We start from the raw sequence: 16,303 nt of genomic DNA on the forward strand, positions 1-16,303 counted from the left end.
GTGGCAGCCAATAACCAAGCAATGGCAAGATCCTGGGCTGCCGCAGTTGGCTCGTAGGCCCATCTAGCCACAAATAATCCTCCAAAACTCTGTGCAGTCATGCCGCGTTCAGTTTTAAACTGTTCTGGCGCGCAAAAATCCGCGAAAGAAACAACAGCATAAAAATCGCGCGAAATAAAATGGAGGATTTTTTACAACCAGTGAAAGAATTTATTTAGCTAATTATTATCCGTTATTATTCATATATAATTAAAAACCTACAAGTAAAGCTTTATTCATCTTGAATTACTTTTTTGAAATACTTAATTAAAGTTTGTCCCTGTAATATTTTTTTATGTTACTGAAATCTCACAATAATTTTGATAAAATCAAGATGATATAAAGTATTTAGTAAAGAAACCATTCTGTATAAAGTACATAGTACATACTGTACACATTCAGTACATATTAAATTTAGTACATTAGTATAGTAATTAGATTTTATATTAGCTGTGCCTTTAAACAAGTTTTTATCCTTGTTTTATCAATAATTATATAAAAAAATATTCAAGATAAGTTTTTTAAATCTTCTAAATGCAGCTAAATATGAAATCTAAACAACAATTAGATACAATATAATGTAGTTAAAATATATAATATTGATACTATTATAAACGTTTTTTGGGCAATTAATGTTCTAAAAGACTTTTATTGGTTTTGTATACTGTATCCTGGTGAAAAATTTAATTTAAGCTTAAAAAAACAGGCTTAAATGTATTTAATTTATCATGTAAAAAAATATTCCCTGGATCTTAGAACTGAATAAAAAGCAATACCCAAATTATTTAAACTAAAGTGAAAAATCCGGTGATTTTTAGCTTTTTATTACAGTTCAAGCAAGCATAAAAATTTATTAAATATCCCCTATAGGTAATAATCTTATAAAAAAAAATTGAGCTTTAGAACCAAATTACCAGCCCAAAATCTTATAAAAAACTATTATTTGAAAACCGTATTGTACCTCGTTTTTTAAGGAAAATTTTTGTGAACCAGTTTTTTATATTTACATTTATAAGAATGTAAATAGTCAGGGAATAAGGATTAGTAATTGTGCTAATGTTTAATATCCTTTATCCCTGGCGTTAAATCTTTTAATTTAGGGTCACAAATAAAGATTGGAAAACCAATAGTGTAACAGGACAATATATCAGGGGGGGGGGGATGAAAAATTGAACTGTAAATTATACTGGTACCCATAGTTTTATAACCAAGTTTTAATCTACGTAAGGGCATATTTTGTTAATCATCATTGGGGTTTCACATCAATTTATCGTCCATTGTCTTATTCCTTAAGGTCTCTGCAATATATCGACCCTGTTATGCTGTTTGTTTTTCAGTATCTTTTCCCTAAAATAATTAATATGTTAGTCAAATTTATATTAGTCCGTTCACAATTATTTATACAATTAGTAATAATGTAAAAAAAAACATAATTAACCTGCTATAAAGGTCTTAATGTCCATACGTTTTGTTGATTTTTCTAGCATGCCATGTTTTTATTTATTTTCAAATTTTTAATTGCAAGGGGAGGTGATAATTGAAGGGATCCCGTAATCAAGATGTTTCAAGGTGTCCTTAATGTCTTGACTACGAGATCTTAACAATTTTCACCAACCCTTCATGCATGAAAATTCTTATTCTCTCGGTTTTTAATTAACTTAAAATAGAACATTACATTTTACTAAAACTACTAAAAATATTTAAGTTAGGGCAGTCCCTTTTTTGCTCAATATAATAGGGCATTATTTAATCATGTAACTTTATAAATATAATTTAATTTTTTAGTAAAATATTCAACATTTTTTTTTCTTTTGTCCTAAACATGAAAATAGTGTATTTTTCTTCTACGCAGGGCTGCCATATTTTAGAATAATTATTAACAATGTATTTATCCTTTATTAACATTATTAATATACAATAATATGAAGTTTTGGAATATTTTATTTTGCATTGCATATGATAATAAAATTCTATGATTTTTTTTTTCCCCAAGGGCTGAAAGACTCGTACCAACGAAAAAAAGGGATGAATCCTATGATAAATATTTTCTTTTTTGTGGACAATTTCTAAAAATCATCAAATAAAACTGTTTTTTTTAGCAAGATTTTAATGATTTAAACTTTTTTAACAAAAATAGAATAAAGTATTTCAAAGCTTCAAAGTAACAACCTATTATACAATACACAATAGTGAACTAGGACTTAATGTTTTAAATGTTTCAGAAATATTGGCCTATATTAAATAGTAGTTGGTAAATGGTTGAGTTATTTTCTGTACACTTAAATATTACTTAACATTTTTACTTTATTAAAAATATTATGGTTTTAAAGAACAAAAACTGGAACCATGTATCAAATACCAATTTTCTATTTGTATTCATTATAATTGAACAACTATCTAACTAGCAGCATTATTAACTAACCTTTAACCAAGAATTAAAGAAGCTTATATACTTAAATAGTAAAAATTGATTTTTCGGATAGGGCACCATGTAAAGTATTTTTACATGAATTAAGGAATAGGTAATTGAGTAAATACTGTGGTTTTAAAGTTAAAGAAGAAAATTAGTAAAAATTAAAGCTTTCTAAACTTAAGACAAGTTTTACTCTTTTATCTATTCTTTATATTTTTTCGTATTTCTTATTAGTAATTACAATCAACAGCATTGAGCATGTGGAAAATTGCGAGTTTTAATTAGTGTCTGAACGGGCTGGTCAGCTTTATAATTGTCCAGCATTCAAACACAGAGTCATTTGTACAGATTGTAATTGGTAATTTTTATACATTTTCTATTCAAATATTTCTAACCTATCCGATATTTGCTAAGGAGGTATATAGTCCCTGAAAAAAACTATTTTGTAAACACTTTCTGTCTACAAATTTTATAATCATACCCTTTTTTTGTCCTAAGATGTTTATTTGAAATTCTATTTTTGACAGGCAGAAAAGTTGGAGGCAAAATAGTTAATCTTTAGGTGATATATTCCTTTCTAGATGATTGCAGCTAATATTTACAGCTATTAATATGTATTTTGTCAAACAAATATTTGAATAAGGAAGAAAATCAAGGAGTACCTACTAGGTTTGACTTTGAAGGTTCCGAATCCACAACCAACCCTCTCCCCTAATATTACAAAATGAAACAAAACTTTGTTTAAAAGAATTAATTTTCCGAAATAATGCACCTTCCGCGTTCTTTTATTTGATTTTCAAAATACTTTTTTTCTTTTCTATGATAATAAAAATATAACCAAATAAATGTTAAATTTAGTTGGTTTACTTAATATTTTTATATTTCTTTTCTTTTATCTGAATTTCATTTATCAGTAACATTTTTAAAATGTTTTCCTAAAATAATTTTGTTCACGAGCAATATCTTACATTTTTAGAGAAAAGAAATACTTATCTCACCAAAAGTTTATTTCAATGCAGTCGCAAAAATCAAAGGGGGGTATTTATTGTATTTTAATCGTTCCTCAATCTAAAGAAATACAACTTTTCTTTATTACAAAGTTTTTGAAGCGATACAATGCTAAATATGTTATGACTTTTTCTGGAAGCTGCATATATGCTATTTTATACTTATCCAAGTCACTTGTATACGAGATATCTTCAAAACCCCCCCGCCCCCCCTTCATAATTGGTTAAATTGTTTCCAATTGGTTACAAATTTAATATTAAGATATTAATACAGAGGCATTGGAATCTATAATAATAAATAGAATATGTTTTTTTGTGCTTTGTTGATTTTTTTGCTTTTTGTACCTGTTTCATATTATTATTATTATTATACATGAAGATTATTATAATTATTATATAGTTATTATTATTATTATGAACATTACACGCAAATATAATCATTAAATCAAATTATTACTTAGTTATTTTTATTAGCAATCAAAATTTTAAAGTAAAATTTAAAAAAAATATAATTAATTTATTTTTTCTTGCTTCCCAATCCAAGCTTCTTTTTCAGACTGTTTCTTATCTATAATTAATATGTGCTGGATCATTCAAGGTTTTAAAAAGTCCGGTAAGGGTATTCCCATAAAGTGGGGTTTACTCAAAAATTCAATAGCGCGATAAAGTATTTTTCTTCATAACATTTATTTTGAAATATTTCGGTGGACCGGTGGACATATCACCAGGGAGTAAGGGAGGGGACAATGGATCAAATATTCAAATTTTAAGAGTCTCAGACTTTTGGTACTGGCTTAAAGGGAATGTGCAAGAATTCAGCAGTTTCTGACTGACTTTGGGTACTAGCGCATTAATGCCCCGTTAACTAGCTGAGTTAGTTTTGAATATAGCAGACAGAAAAATTTCTCCTTAGATGACTGGTTTTCCCAAGAAAATGTCATTTCATGTATAGAAACTCTTGAATTTAGGTAGCAGTTAAAAATATATGAGGGTTCTAGTGATTAATTACAGAATGTTTACTAGATTGTGATGTACTGGTAATTTAATTTTCAAGTAAATGATTTTTTTCTTAGAACTAATTTTGTTTTCAATTATATTACCATGATCCCTTTACAATTATGGTCAAATTTTTTGGATAAATCTGGTTTTTATTGCTTTCAGTGAAAACTCTTAAATTGAATTAATTGCCCATTGTCCCCTCCCTTACTACCTGCATATCACCCTCTTCAGGCTAGTGGGAAAATAAGATAGCCTGATATCTAGTTGCCGAATGTGTACGCAGTTTCCTGGGTGTTTCCTCATCCTCGCTCAATATTTACTACTAGCTACAAATCTTCAAACTTCCCTTAAAAAAATCAAAATTTGAATGTGTAAACGATTTATACAATATACATTATAAATTTGAATTTTTTAAATTTTGATTTTTTTTTTTTGAAGTTTGAAGCTTTTTTAGCTAGTAGTAAATATTGAGCTAGGATGAGGAAACACTCAGAAAACTGCGTACACATTCGGCAACTAGATATCAGGCTATCGAAAATAATGGTGGGATAGGGTAGTGCGGGGTAATTCCGGTCAATTTTTTGCTTCAACTTAAAAAAAAACATACTTCCCAAAAACTTTTTCCGGTTTTAAGAGTGCAAATGAACGATATGGCAATAACGAAGAAGCCTGTCTTGGTCCCATTAAGATCTCGCAACTAGAAGTCGGTCAAAAATCGGTTTAAAGGGCGGCGGTTGGCCTATACCGGAATAACCCCACCGGTGGGGCTATTTCGGTCAGTTGACTTTGGGGGGGTGGAACACCCCTTAAAATATTTTTTTTAACATTTTAAACTATGAGTAGAAAGCTGAGGGTATTAGCTTTCTAACAGTACTAGTCGCATGCAGATCAGACAATTTTTTGACCACATTTTCCCCATTATAAAAAAGTCGTTAAAATCGCAAAAAAAACATCAATTTTTTTCATGCAAACTTTTTTTAAAAAATCATACTTTTTATTAAATGATTAGGTTTTTTTAAGCTTTATACATAAATTAGAGGCAATTTCTGATTCGCAGGTCTTGGAATTTCTTGAAAAAAGTGATTTTTTCCTAAAAAAATTTTAATTTTAAAAATCCTGCCAGTTTTGACAGCAGTTTTTGATACATTTTTTCTTGTCTCAAATTGGCTAGGATTGACCTACAAGGGTGGTTAAGGTGTCTAAAGATGCAAAATTACCTGCCTGACAATTAACTCGAAATGATATGGGGTCTAACTCTAATATTTCAACACATTTTATGCAACAGGAATTTTGAAAATGCAAAATCTTGAATATGTACTCTAAATCTTGGAGTTTTTGTTGGGACATGCAAAGAGCTTTCTATATACACCTTAAACACCTTTCTAGCTTAATCCTAGCCGATTTGACATAAAAAATCCAAACCGCGCAAAAATCTCGAACACCCTCTTATACGAAAAAGATGCAAGGGTTTCATATGGAATTTTAAATCTTCTAGCAGTCTTTCTAATAGACATACCCCTTCTTACATGAGCCAATGCAGCTGATACATCTTCAGGAAAATATTTAAGGCGTTCCTTTGGGTGATATACTCTTCCCATTACTATAAAAATGTGTCTGAAAATTTTTTAATGTCTTTACAATTTGAAAAGCTTAGGCAACAAAACATGACATAATACAAGCAGTAAAATAACTAGTAATGTACATCACACAACAGGCAAGGCAATGATTAAAGCTTAGGTCATGCATTTAGGTTGTTTATGCTTCCAGATCACCTAAATAAAACATTAGGGTATTATACAGTTATAAATACAGTAATAAAAAAAGTAAAAAAAGTGACCGGAATAGACCATTTTTTTTAGACGAAAAAAAAATTATGAAAAAATCAAGTTAGAACAACGCCTCCAATTGCAAACGATAAATGAATGCCATTCATTTTACAAAAACCCGGGGGTCGATAGGACTTACCATTTTTTCACAATTTTAGATTGAACATGGCCTATTTTGAAATTTTTTTTTTGCAAATTTTTTGCAACTTTTTGAGGGCGAAAAAATCATAGAAGGAGTGATCTGACAAAGAAATGAAAGTATAGGCAATAAACTACAACTTTGCTTTTTTGAAGATCTCTCGCAAACGTTTAGAACACCGTTAAAAAACGGTTTTAAAAAAGTTAGTCGTTTGACCGGAATTGACCCGATGACCGCATTAACCCCGCACTACCCTATTTTTTTTGTTTTATTAATTTAGGGGCACCGAATGTATAGGCCCCGCAAGGGTTAGGCATAGAGCCCAACTACCCCATTCAACCCAAATTTCCATTAATTTTAAAAATAAGAGGAGGGTGATCATTAGTTATCAACTTGCACATTGTGTGAAAGCACCAGGAAACTTTATAGAACACGCTGTGCGTGATATACCAGAGAGAGAGAGGAGACAATGGGCTGTTTATTACACTAGTCCTCAAAGTTTTGTAACGTTTTCTTAATCGTTGGCTTAAAAACTTTGGGGACTTTAGTAAATTTTGATTAGTTAATTATAAGTTGAGTATTCAAACACGTTTCAAACCCAGCTTATACAAACAATGAAATTAATTCGGAAACAAATCACGAAACCTATACGTGTTTTTCAGCTGTCGTTGGGGGGGGGGGAACACATCGTAAAGTTGACGACCTCTCCATTTGCCCCCCAAATATCTTTTTATATTTATTTTGCTTGTTGGTTATACTAATTTTATTGAGTAGAAGGGGTAATTTTGTGTATCATTATTGCATTGATGATGTACATTAATTTATTGGCCATTGTCTTATCCCTTTAGATCCCTGTGTGTTACCTGAAAATTACTGATTATACTTGTCCAAAGAATATAAACTCCTGGCATAAGGTTGAACCAAATGAACAGGTAGGGCAGAAAGTGGTAGCTCTTCAGTGATACTAAAATTTTGTCAATATTGTTGAATTTGTTCTGAAAGGAGTAAGATTTCAACCCCCCGGCCTTCCCCTCTAGTTGTTATTTATGATTGGATGGATTCAGGACATCTTGTTCATTAGTGATATTAGATAATTTTGTGACTACAGTCACCAAATCTTTACTTTCAAAAAGTGTAAAGCCAAGATAATCATCAAAATACCTTTCTTCATTATTTATTTTGTACTATAGTGGCTAGGTATCTAGGGGGAAAACTCGCCTAACCCTCTAATTTATATTTTAGTTTTTAGAGAGGATTGTTCTTTTCCAGTTGCGATTTATCTTGTGAGGGTGGAGTAACCTCCCCCTAAATATTTATAATCCCTCCCATAATATATGATAAGCTTCACTGAAAAGAAGAACCATATCAGTCCCAATGAGAGAGATCCTTCAGTACAGACAGATTTACACACACACACGCAGAAAGACATCCTGTTTCCTTTACATAAAGATAAATTGACTTTACACTAAATATATTTTAAAATAAACGTTTAAATACAATTTTTATTGCAAAAATTGATTATGCATACCTGCATATAAATTGCAACAAGCCACAAAAGTTAGGAAAATTGCACTTTTAAAGCTTGACAAAATTGTCCTCCAACCAACTATTTCTCTAAAATACCATTAATGATGAACAAAATTAACTTTTCTGAAGATTAAAATAATTGATTAAATGGTATTAAAATATATAAGAAAAAGGATACCAAAAATCAAAATTCATTGAAATTACACACAAAGTTTTTAAACAAACGAATAAGATAATGTGATTATAACAGGATTATTCACTGCCTCCAGTTAAAAAACACATAAATAATCAATGATGAACATTCAAGATTTGCTAATGACCTCTGGTTTCATAGTAATGTATGTCTAAAATTAACAGAAATCTTCATCACTGTGGGCTACAATTGAATCAAGACAAAAGTAAGTGCCGAGCCCTGGGACCTATGTAGGGTGAAAATATACATAAATCCTTGATGATTCCAGGTGGAGACAAAATATTTTAGCGGGGTCTTTTGGTTTTTTTTCAATTTAAAGTTCTGAAAAAAAATTGAAAAAAATATGAAAATCTTTAATAAAAAACAAACAAAAATTAATTTTTAATATTTTTTTTTTATTTAAAGATACAAACAACTTATATAAATACTATAAGCTTTAAAAAAATCACAATTTTCAAATTTAGACTTTCAATATAAAGATTTGTAGAAAAAACCTAACAACAAATTCTAACATATTTCTGATCAACATAGCAATAAAACGTCTTTTGCAAAATCTTTATCATCAAAAATAAATAGCACTTACTAAGACTTTTTTTCATTTAAACTTATACTTTTCACATTAATTAACTTTAAAGATTGATTTTTTTTAAAAGAAAGGTTGCGTGATTTTTTTATTCATAATTAATTGCCTAATTTTGAGATTCAGATAAAAAACCTTACTGCTTTATATCATTGGATACTCTACTAGCAGCGGCTACGCCTCTAGAGGCATATAGGGACCCTTAGGTTGGGGGGGAAGACGAACCCCCCCTTACAATTACAGTTTTTTTTAATGAAAAAGTTAAAAACATTTATTTTGGAGAGTTGATTCTCTTGGGATAGTGATGGTACCCTTCCCCAAAATAGTAATAAACCTTACCAGGACATATAAGGAGCTACCATGTAAAGGAGAACCATATTGGTTCAGTGGTTAGTGAGATCTCTTGGTGCACAAAGACTCACATAGAATCTGTTACTTTATTATAAAGATACATATATACACAGAAACTTTACAATCAGAGTATGTCTGTTTGTTCATCCGTCTGTATAAAAACAATACAGAATATATTTATTTTGCTATAGCGGTTACGCCCTTAGAGGCCTTTAGGGACACTTAAGAGGTGAAGAAGGGGTTGAATTCAACAACTATATTTTATTTTAGGCTTAAAAAGAAAAAGTTTTTTTTGTGTGTTGTGGTCCTTTTTTAAGGGGCGATTTCTCTTCTCTTTCTCAAAAAAAGTTATAAACCTTTCAAGGACCAATGAGAAGCTACATAGTAAAGTAAAAAAAGAACCATATCAGTTCTTAAGCATCAGAAAGATGGACAAACAGACATCAATCTATTTTGAATCATAAATAGTACTTTAAAGCAGCGAGAGAAATATCATCTGGAAAAAAAAAAATTTTCCTATCGTTTAAAAGTTATATAACTGTATAAAAAAGATAGGATGTCCGTGTGTTTTTTCTGTCTGTGCCTGAAGTTCTTGCTAACCGCTGGACCAATTTGGTTCTTCTTTATTGACCTATCTTTTAGACTGATATAGGATCAACATATTAAGGAGTAGTTTAGTGTCTCTTAATCCTTATATAAAAGTAACAGTTTCTGTGTCTGTCTGTTTGTGTGTGTGTGTATGTGTGAGGATGTCTGTCGGTACCGAAGATTCTTTGTAACCGCTTAACTGATATAGTTCTTCTTGGTTCAAGTTTTTCATGGTCCTGAGAAGTTTTGAGTTTAGAAAAAATTAGTTCCTACCCAACATTTAAAAAAAACTTTTTTTTTTACATACTAAAACTGAAAGTAGGGGAGGGGCTAACTTCCCCCCACTTATCAAGGGCCCCTAGATGCCTCTAGGGGCAAAACCGCTAGTGATAAAATAATTTTTATCTTGAATTATGATTAAATTGTTCTTTTTCCATTTAAAAAATATAATTGTAATTATCAACCTCAAAGAATATCCAGAATTAGGTAATTGGATTTAACAAGGGAAAAAGACAACATCCATAATTAGTGAAGCTCTTAAGTTTAAAAGAATACAAATAAAGAAAATAGCAAGTGTAACATACAGATACAAAAATATATTAATCAGCGCGAGATGGGACAATGGGCTGTTTATTAGACTAGTCCCCATAGTTTAATATAGGAATTTGTTATTTGTTGGCTTAACTACTTAGGGAACCTGTTTTTGTTTGGTTGGATTATTAAATTAAGTGCCCAACATTTCAACCATTAACTGAAACATACAGAAGGGTTCTCCATGTATCATATTTGGAAATGTAAATCAATTTGCCGGTCATTGTCTTATCCCTTTAGATCCCTGAATAGTAATTAACAATGATCAATGGTTCTTTTTTTTTCTATGTAGCTTCTCATTGGTTCTTGGAATGTTTATAACTTATTTTGGGAGGGTACCTCCACCATCCTAGGAGAAATCAACCTCTAAAAAAGGACCCCATTTCACACAAAAAAAATAACTTTTTCTTTTTAAGTCTAAAATAAAAATCTAGTTGTAAAATTCAACCACTTCTTCTTCTCTTAAGTGCCCCTAAAGGCCTCTAGGGGCGTAGCCGCTAGTACCAAATAAATATATTCTGTAATGTTTTTATACAGACGGATGAACAAACAGACATACTCTGATTGTAGAGTTTCTGTGTATGTGTCTTTATAATAAAGTAACAGGTTCTATGTGAGTCTTTGTGCACCAAGGGATCTCACTAACCACTGAACCAATATGGTTCTCCTTTACATGGTAGCTTCTTATATGTCCTGGTAAGGTTTATTACTATTTTGGGGAAGGGTACCATCACTATCCCAAGAGAATCAACTCTCCAAAATAAATGTTTTTAACTTTTTCATTAAAAAAAATTGTAATTGTAAGGGGGGGTTCGTCTTCCCCCCCAACCTAATGGTCCCTATATGCCTCTAGAGGCGTAGCCGCTGCTAGTAGAGTATCCAATGATATAAAGCAGTAAGGTTTTTTAAATGAATCTCAAAATTAGGCAATTAATTATGAATAAAAAAATCACGCAACCTTTCTTTAAAAAAAAATCAATCTTTAAAGTTAATTAATGTGAAAAGTATTAGTTTAAATGAAAAAAAGTCTTTAGTAAGTGCTATTTATTTTTGATGATAAAGATTTTGCAAAAGACGTTTTATTGCTATGTTGATCAGAAATATGTTAGAATTTGTTGTTAGGTTTTTTCTACAAATCTTTATATTGAAAGTCTAAATTTGAAAATTGTTATTTTTTTAAAGCTTATAGTATTTATATAAGTTGTTTGTATCTTTAAATAAAAAAAAATATTAAAAATTAATTTTTTTTTTTTTTTTTTTAAAGATTTTCATATTTTTTTCCATTTTTTTTCAGAACTTTAAATTGAAAATAAACCAAAAGACCCCGCTAAAATATTTTGTCTCCACCTGGAATCATCGAGGATTTATGTATATTTTCACCCTACATAGGTCCCAGGGCTCGGCACTTACTTTTGTCTTGATTCAATTGTAGCCCACAGTGTCATACAAGGAATGAAATCTTTTTAGAAGATTCTTATAGATTACAATCAAAGGACTGACAGATAATCTCAAATAATAGAAAAGTGCTAAAATTGGAAATATTTAAAAGTTAATCTAAAACCTTTCACAGCTTTTATTCAGAAAATTTCAGGACATTTATTTGTTAGTGTGGTATCCGCCGAGGATAAATGGCAGACACCGGAGTTCAATTAGATTACGGCAGTGTGACAGACGTGGACACCTTACTATAGAGAAGCTACGCTTCTCTAGCATTCACCAAATAATAATCAACATCTATTTCAGTTGTCACTTTATTGCAGGTCTAAAGGGTACTAAAGCTATATACAACAAACAATAACTACACAGATAGGAATAAATAATCATAACATAAAAGCATTATAATACATACACAATAGTCAGTTTGGGCAATAATTATCCCCCATCCCTGGAAAGGGTGGGGGGAATTAACAATACAGTTAACCATAATAAAACTTGGCAGATTCGATCATTAATTTTAGGCATAGGGAGGGGGTCGTCAGACCCCTTCCCCAGGACTCGGGGGAGGGCCATTGACCCTCCACCGAACCCCGGTCAGGGGTGCCATAGGCATGGCTCACGGTTGCCGAATACCACAACTCTCCCCTCGGAAGGCTGGGAGAGGGTTTCCCTACCAGACTTCCGACAGTGGTTGAGGCCTTCGGTCCGCTCCTTAGGGCTAAGATATATATACAAACGATAATGATTCAATGGAATCCTAGTGGTGAGTGTTTCTCAGGGTTGATGGGCTCCCAACGTGGGGTAGAAGGCAGAGGCTGGCTTTGGTTGGACACGTTGTTCAGCGCCGGCAGGTGTCAGGTTGGCGGGTGGCACAGTTGTTGCTGGGACAGTCAGCAGTGGGGCATGCTGGTTGTTGTTGGCAGCGGCTGGGGCACTGGCTGCCAAGTTGACCGTCTGGGCGGCAGCCTGACCTCCCGAGGGGCCGCGGGGTCTTCCAGAGGGCGGTCCTGGCCTGCCTGGGCGGTCATGCCCGCTATCGGCTGATTGCATGGACACCATTTCCTCGGCTGCTTCCCGGCCGATGGGAATGGCATCCCAGTCTACTGAAAAGTCCCGGGACTTGGCATGGGTGAGCCGGGCTCTGGCCAAGGCCTTCCTGTACAAAGTTGGATGGTACAGGAACACTTGTGACATCGCATTCAGGGCTGCCCGGACACCTCCTTGTGCTGCTGCCAGAGAAATGATGGTCAGATCCCCCAACAGTTTGAGGATTAACAACAGCAAACACAGTATGGCTGCGCCATCTCCCCACTCGTGAATAGCTTGTCTGAACCCAGCCCAGACATCCAGGGCGGCCTCTCCTTCCTCCGCCAGTCGGTCGATGTTGTAGGACACTATCCCATGGTCACCTGTGGCCGAACAGCTGCCTTGCTGAACGCATGAGCCATAGGACAGGCCGGTCAGCATGGCGCTTTTATATGCTGGGAACGCCAGCAGTTGCTGCCAGTCATTCAACTCAGCCTGCGAATACAAGCCCCCTGAACTGAAGTCATCCAAGGGTTCTGTCAGCAGCTGCTTAGGCGTATCCAGCGGGGGTGGCCTCTTCTTAGGAGCGGGGGTTAACTCTATCCAGCCTTCCTCCGCGTGCACAGTCAGGGGGTATGTGGAGGAGCAGGGAATCTTGGTGGCGTGGCCGCTATACACTCGTGTCACGGCGTCTACAAACCCTGTGGGCTCTACTGGCACTTTGTCCCAACACTCCTTGTGTTCACGGACAACATATTAGTTGCGTTGGCAGGTAAGCTGGAGCAGGACATCTCCCCTCAGCACCGAGAACGTGCTCCCCTGGACACGCACCGGGTGGGCCGGGTCTAGTTGCTGGAGCTTCCAGCAGTTGGCCGCTACTTCTTCTGCTGCTGTGCTTTTCATGCGTGTCTCCAGAGTAAATCCAATATAACCTGCATGTATCTGGGCCTGCAGGGGGACATCAACATCCCTGGCCGATACTCTGGGTAGCGCTGCCGCGGCTGGGTCAGCTGCCACGAACAATGCTGGGTGGTTGGTGGCATGGGCCTCAAAGTCGCAGTTCACTATTGAGGTGGGGTTGGTCATGTTGATGAAAAACTGGGCCTGATGGTCAACCAGGAACGCATCCATCACTAGGCTGGGCTGGAGGCTGCGGATCAGCCTCAAGGGGCAATCTCTCCCCAGGTGGTCCCACACGTAGGTTGCTTCCCCAGTGATGCAAGACAGCTCTGAGTGGGGACACTCCAAGGTCAGGTGGTCAGATTGGGACTCCACCCGTCCATCCTCTACTACGTAGGTCTCTTCCTTAACCAGCAGCCGTCGCTCCTGGAGCACTAATTCATTGCGGTACAGCTGGCCCTCGAAGTGGACGTCCTCCCCTTCACAACCCACCCCCTCGGGGCTGTTGACGAGGGCGCCCACCATATCGAGGGTGAAGAACAGGGGATGGTTCAGCTGGAACGCAGTGGCTGGGTCTTGCCTGGCAGCGTGTAGACTCGGTTCCTGGCCAGGTCTCGGCACGTTTCTGGATCTATCTTGGTTGGCCTCATGAGGGTGGGGACCGAGGTCACTTTGAGGTGACCCCATACCCCACACCTGAATGTCCACTGGGACACAGTGAGCTGGCAACTGTATCCTGTTGTTTCCCTCACCTTGACTTGCTGCAGGACGTGTACTTCATGGCCCAGGGGCACCTCCTGGTGTAGAGGTTCCGTGTTGCACATCTTTTCTTTATTGTAGGCTGTGACGTGGGTGGGGTTGGCGCAGTCCCATCCCACCAGGACGTAGCTGGTTGTAGGCCACACGGCTGCCAGCAGGAGGCCCCACAGGACCATCCACCAGTGGGAGAAGCTTCCAGGCAGCCATCTACCTCGCACACGCGGCTGGGGATCTTCGGCTCGGGTCACGGCTGCTTCTTGGGGCTGGACACGGCTGGGCTGCTCCTGGCTAGATACAAGTTTCCATTGAGCGTTATCTTTGTGTGGCCGGGGCACCCCGATGCCCTCCCCAATGACAGACTGGCAAGCGACTGGCACTTGCCTGGGTGTCGGCTCCCCTAGCCCCAAGTGGTCCCTTCCCTTGTCCAAGGCATGCCCAGTGGCATGGGGCTGAAGTGCGTGTGGCCCAGGCTCGCCCTTACTCACGTCCCTCCCCTGCCCTAGGAACTCAGGTGCATGTGGCACAGGCAAGTCCTTATTTTCCCAAATTTCAATCTCCCCAGCCTCTGGTGCAGGGGGCACAGGCAAGGCTGGGGTTTTACAATGGCTTGGATACAACACATTTATCAAATCTAACTTATCCTGGCTCGACTGGGGTTGCTGGGCAGCTGGGTTCCTTCGGCTGGCAGGGGGCTCTGGATGGCATGTAGTTGGGCTCTCCCTGCAGGCTGGTGGCGCTGGCTGGCTGGGGGTGACGGGTGTCACCCCTTCCTCTGGGACTGCTGGCTCGTTCCAGGATCCAGGTCTCTCGGTGGCGGCGACGGTTGTCGCCCCAGGCACCAGGTTGGAGGCTGGCTCGTTCCAGGATCCAGGTATCTCGGTGGCGGCGACGGTTGTCGCCCCAGGCACCAGGTGGGAGGCGCTGGATAGCACCCCCCAGTCATCACAGGTGGCGGCGCCGGGTGGCGCCCCATACATCGATGTTGATGCGCTGGCTAGCGCCTCCTGCCTCTCTCGTTCAGCGGCCGCCAGGGCCTCCCCGTACACCGTCTCAGTGACGCTGGGTAGCGCCCCTCCACTCTTGCTGGGTAGGCTCGGTCGAGCAGGCTCCATCATGTTGAGGCTAAACGGCTGGGGCCTCAGAACTTCTGGCTCGGCGATGTTGTAGGGTTGCACCAACTTCGGCCCCAGGTGGTTGAGACTGAAGCCCAGGCCAACCCGGTTGGGTTCAGCCGCGCCGCCCAGTACGTTGATCCTAGCTGGAACGGTCCCAAACTGCGGCATCCCGTCGGCTCGGTCCGCGGCTTTGGGGGCGGCTGCTTGCTGCGGTGGTGCTGGGGGCGCGTTCCCTTCCATGTGGGCCACTCTGCTGGGCTTCCCTGGAGGGGCACCCTTATCGGCGGTGCGCCTGCGGCTGGCTACCTGGGCCCAGTCAGCTCTGCACTCGGCCGCCGTGTGACCGTCATAGTGGCAACGCTCGCACTTGGCAGAACGGTCACGGCGTGGCTGGGTGCGTCTCTCCTCTAGGCTAACTTCCATAGGCGTCGGGCAGCGACCTGGAACCTTGTCATCTGGAGCGACCTTCCCCATCTGGTGGAGACCCGGAGCCAAGGCGCCAATCTCCATTGGCTCCGACTCGTCATATTGGGGCAACTGGATGCTGGCAGATCCAGTCAGCCCGTCGGTAGAGTCCACTAGGCACACACCCTCCTTCAGCTGCTTGGTAATCATGGTGACGGTGAACATGGCTCTACGAGTGTACTCAGGTACACTCGTGATCTCATGTCCCATCATGACGCGTTTCACATTAGCGTTACGAATGCCACGATTTAATTCGTCCACCAACAACTCGAGATCCTCATGGCTGTAGGCGTCCCTATACAAGGCACACTTAGTTGATATGTATGCTTGTATAGGTTCTGTCGAGTG

At 37.8% G+C, this 16,303-nt stretch overlaps 2 protein-coding genes across 17 annotated transcripts in view; one reads left to right on the forward strand and one right to left on the reverse strand.

Annotated features, from left to right (window-relative positions):
* heca (hdc homolog, cell cycle regulator) overlaps nucleotides 1-3,909 on the forward strand; it is a 62,295-nt gene extending 58,386 nt beyond the window's left edge. The window contains exons 15-17 of one of the 16 annotated variants that reach the window (XR_013885171.1): nucleotides 1-263; nucleotides 374-469; nucleotides 580-721. Coding sequence is in view for 1 of the 16 variants with exons in the window: in XM_080180848.1 (XP_080036974.1) it covers nucleotides 1-57 (57 nt within the window). In the remaining 15 variants the exon portion in view is untranslated. The other 15 variants (XR_013885170.1, XR_013885172.1, XR_013885169.1 and 12 more) reach the window with 15 other exon arrangements.
* LOC145335123 (latrophilin-like protein LAT-2) overlaps nucleotides 3,843-16,303 on the reverse strand; it is a 19,665-nt gene continuing 7,204 nt past the window's right edge. Inside the window, exons 13-15 of the mRNA XM_080180850.1 lie at nucleotides 7,952-8,037; nucleotides 7,287-7,387; nucleotides 3,843-4,027 (exon numbers count right to left, since the gene is read on the reverse strand). Coding sequence (XP_080036976.1) covers nucleotides 3,977-4,027; nucleotides 7,287-7,387; nucleotides 7,952-8,037 — 238 coding nt within the window. The 3' untranslated portion in view covers nucleotides 3,843-3,976. The remainder of the gene's footprint in view (nucleotides 4,028-7,286; nucleotides 7,388-7,951; nucleotides 8,038-16,303) is intronic.

This window comes from Acartia tonsa, chromosome 13 (assembly GCF_053477335.1).
Source record: "Acartia tonsa isolate MP-2025a chromosome 13, ASM5347733v1, whole genome shotgun sequence".
In the NCBI taxonomy this organism is placed as follows: domain Eukaryota; kingdom Metazoa; phylum Arthropoda; class Copepoda; order Calanoida; family Acartiidae; genus Acartia; species Acartia tonsa.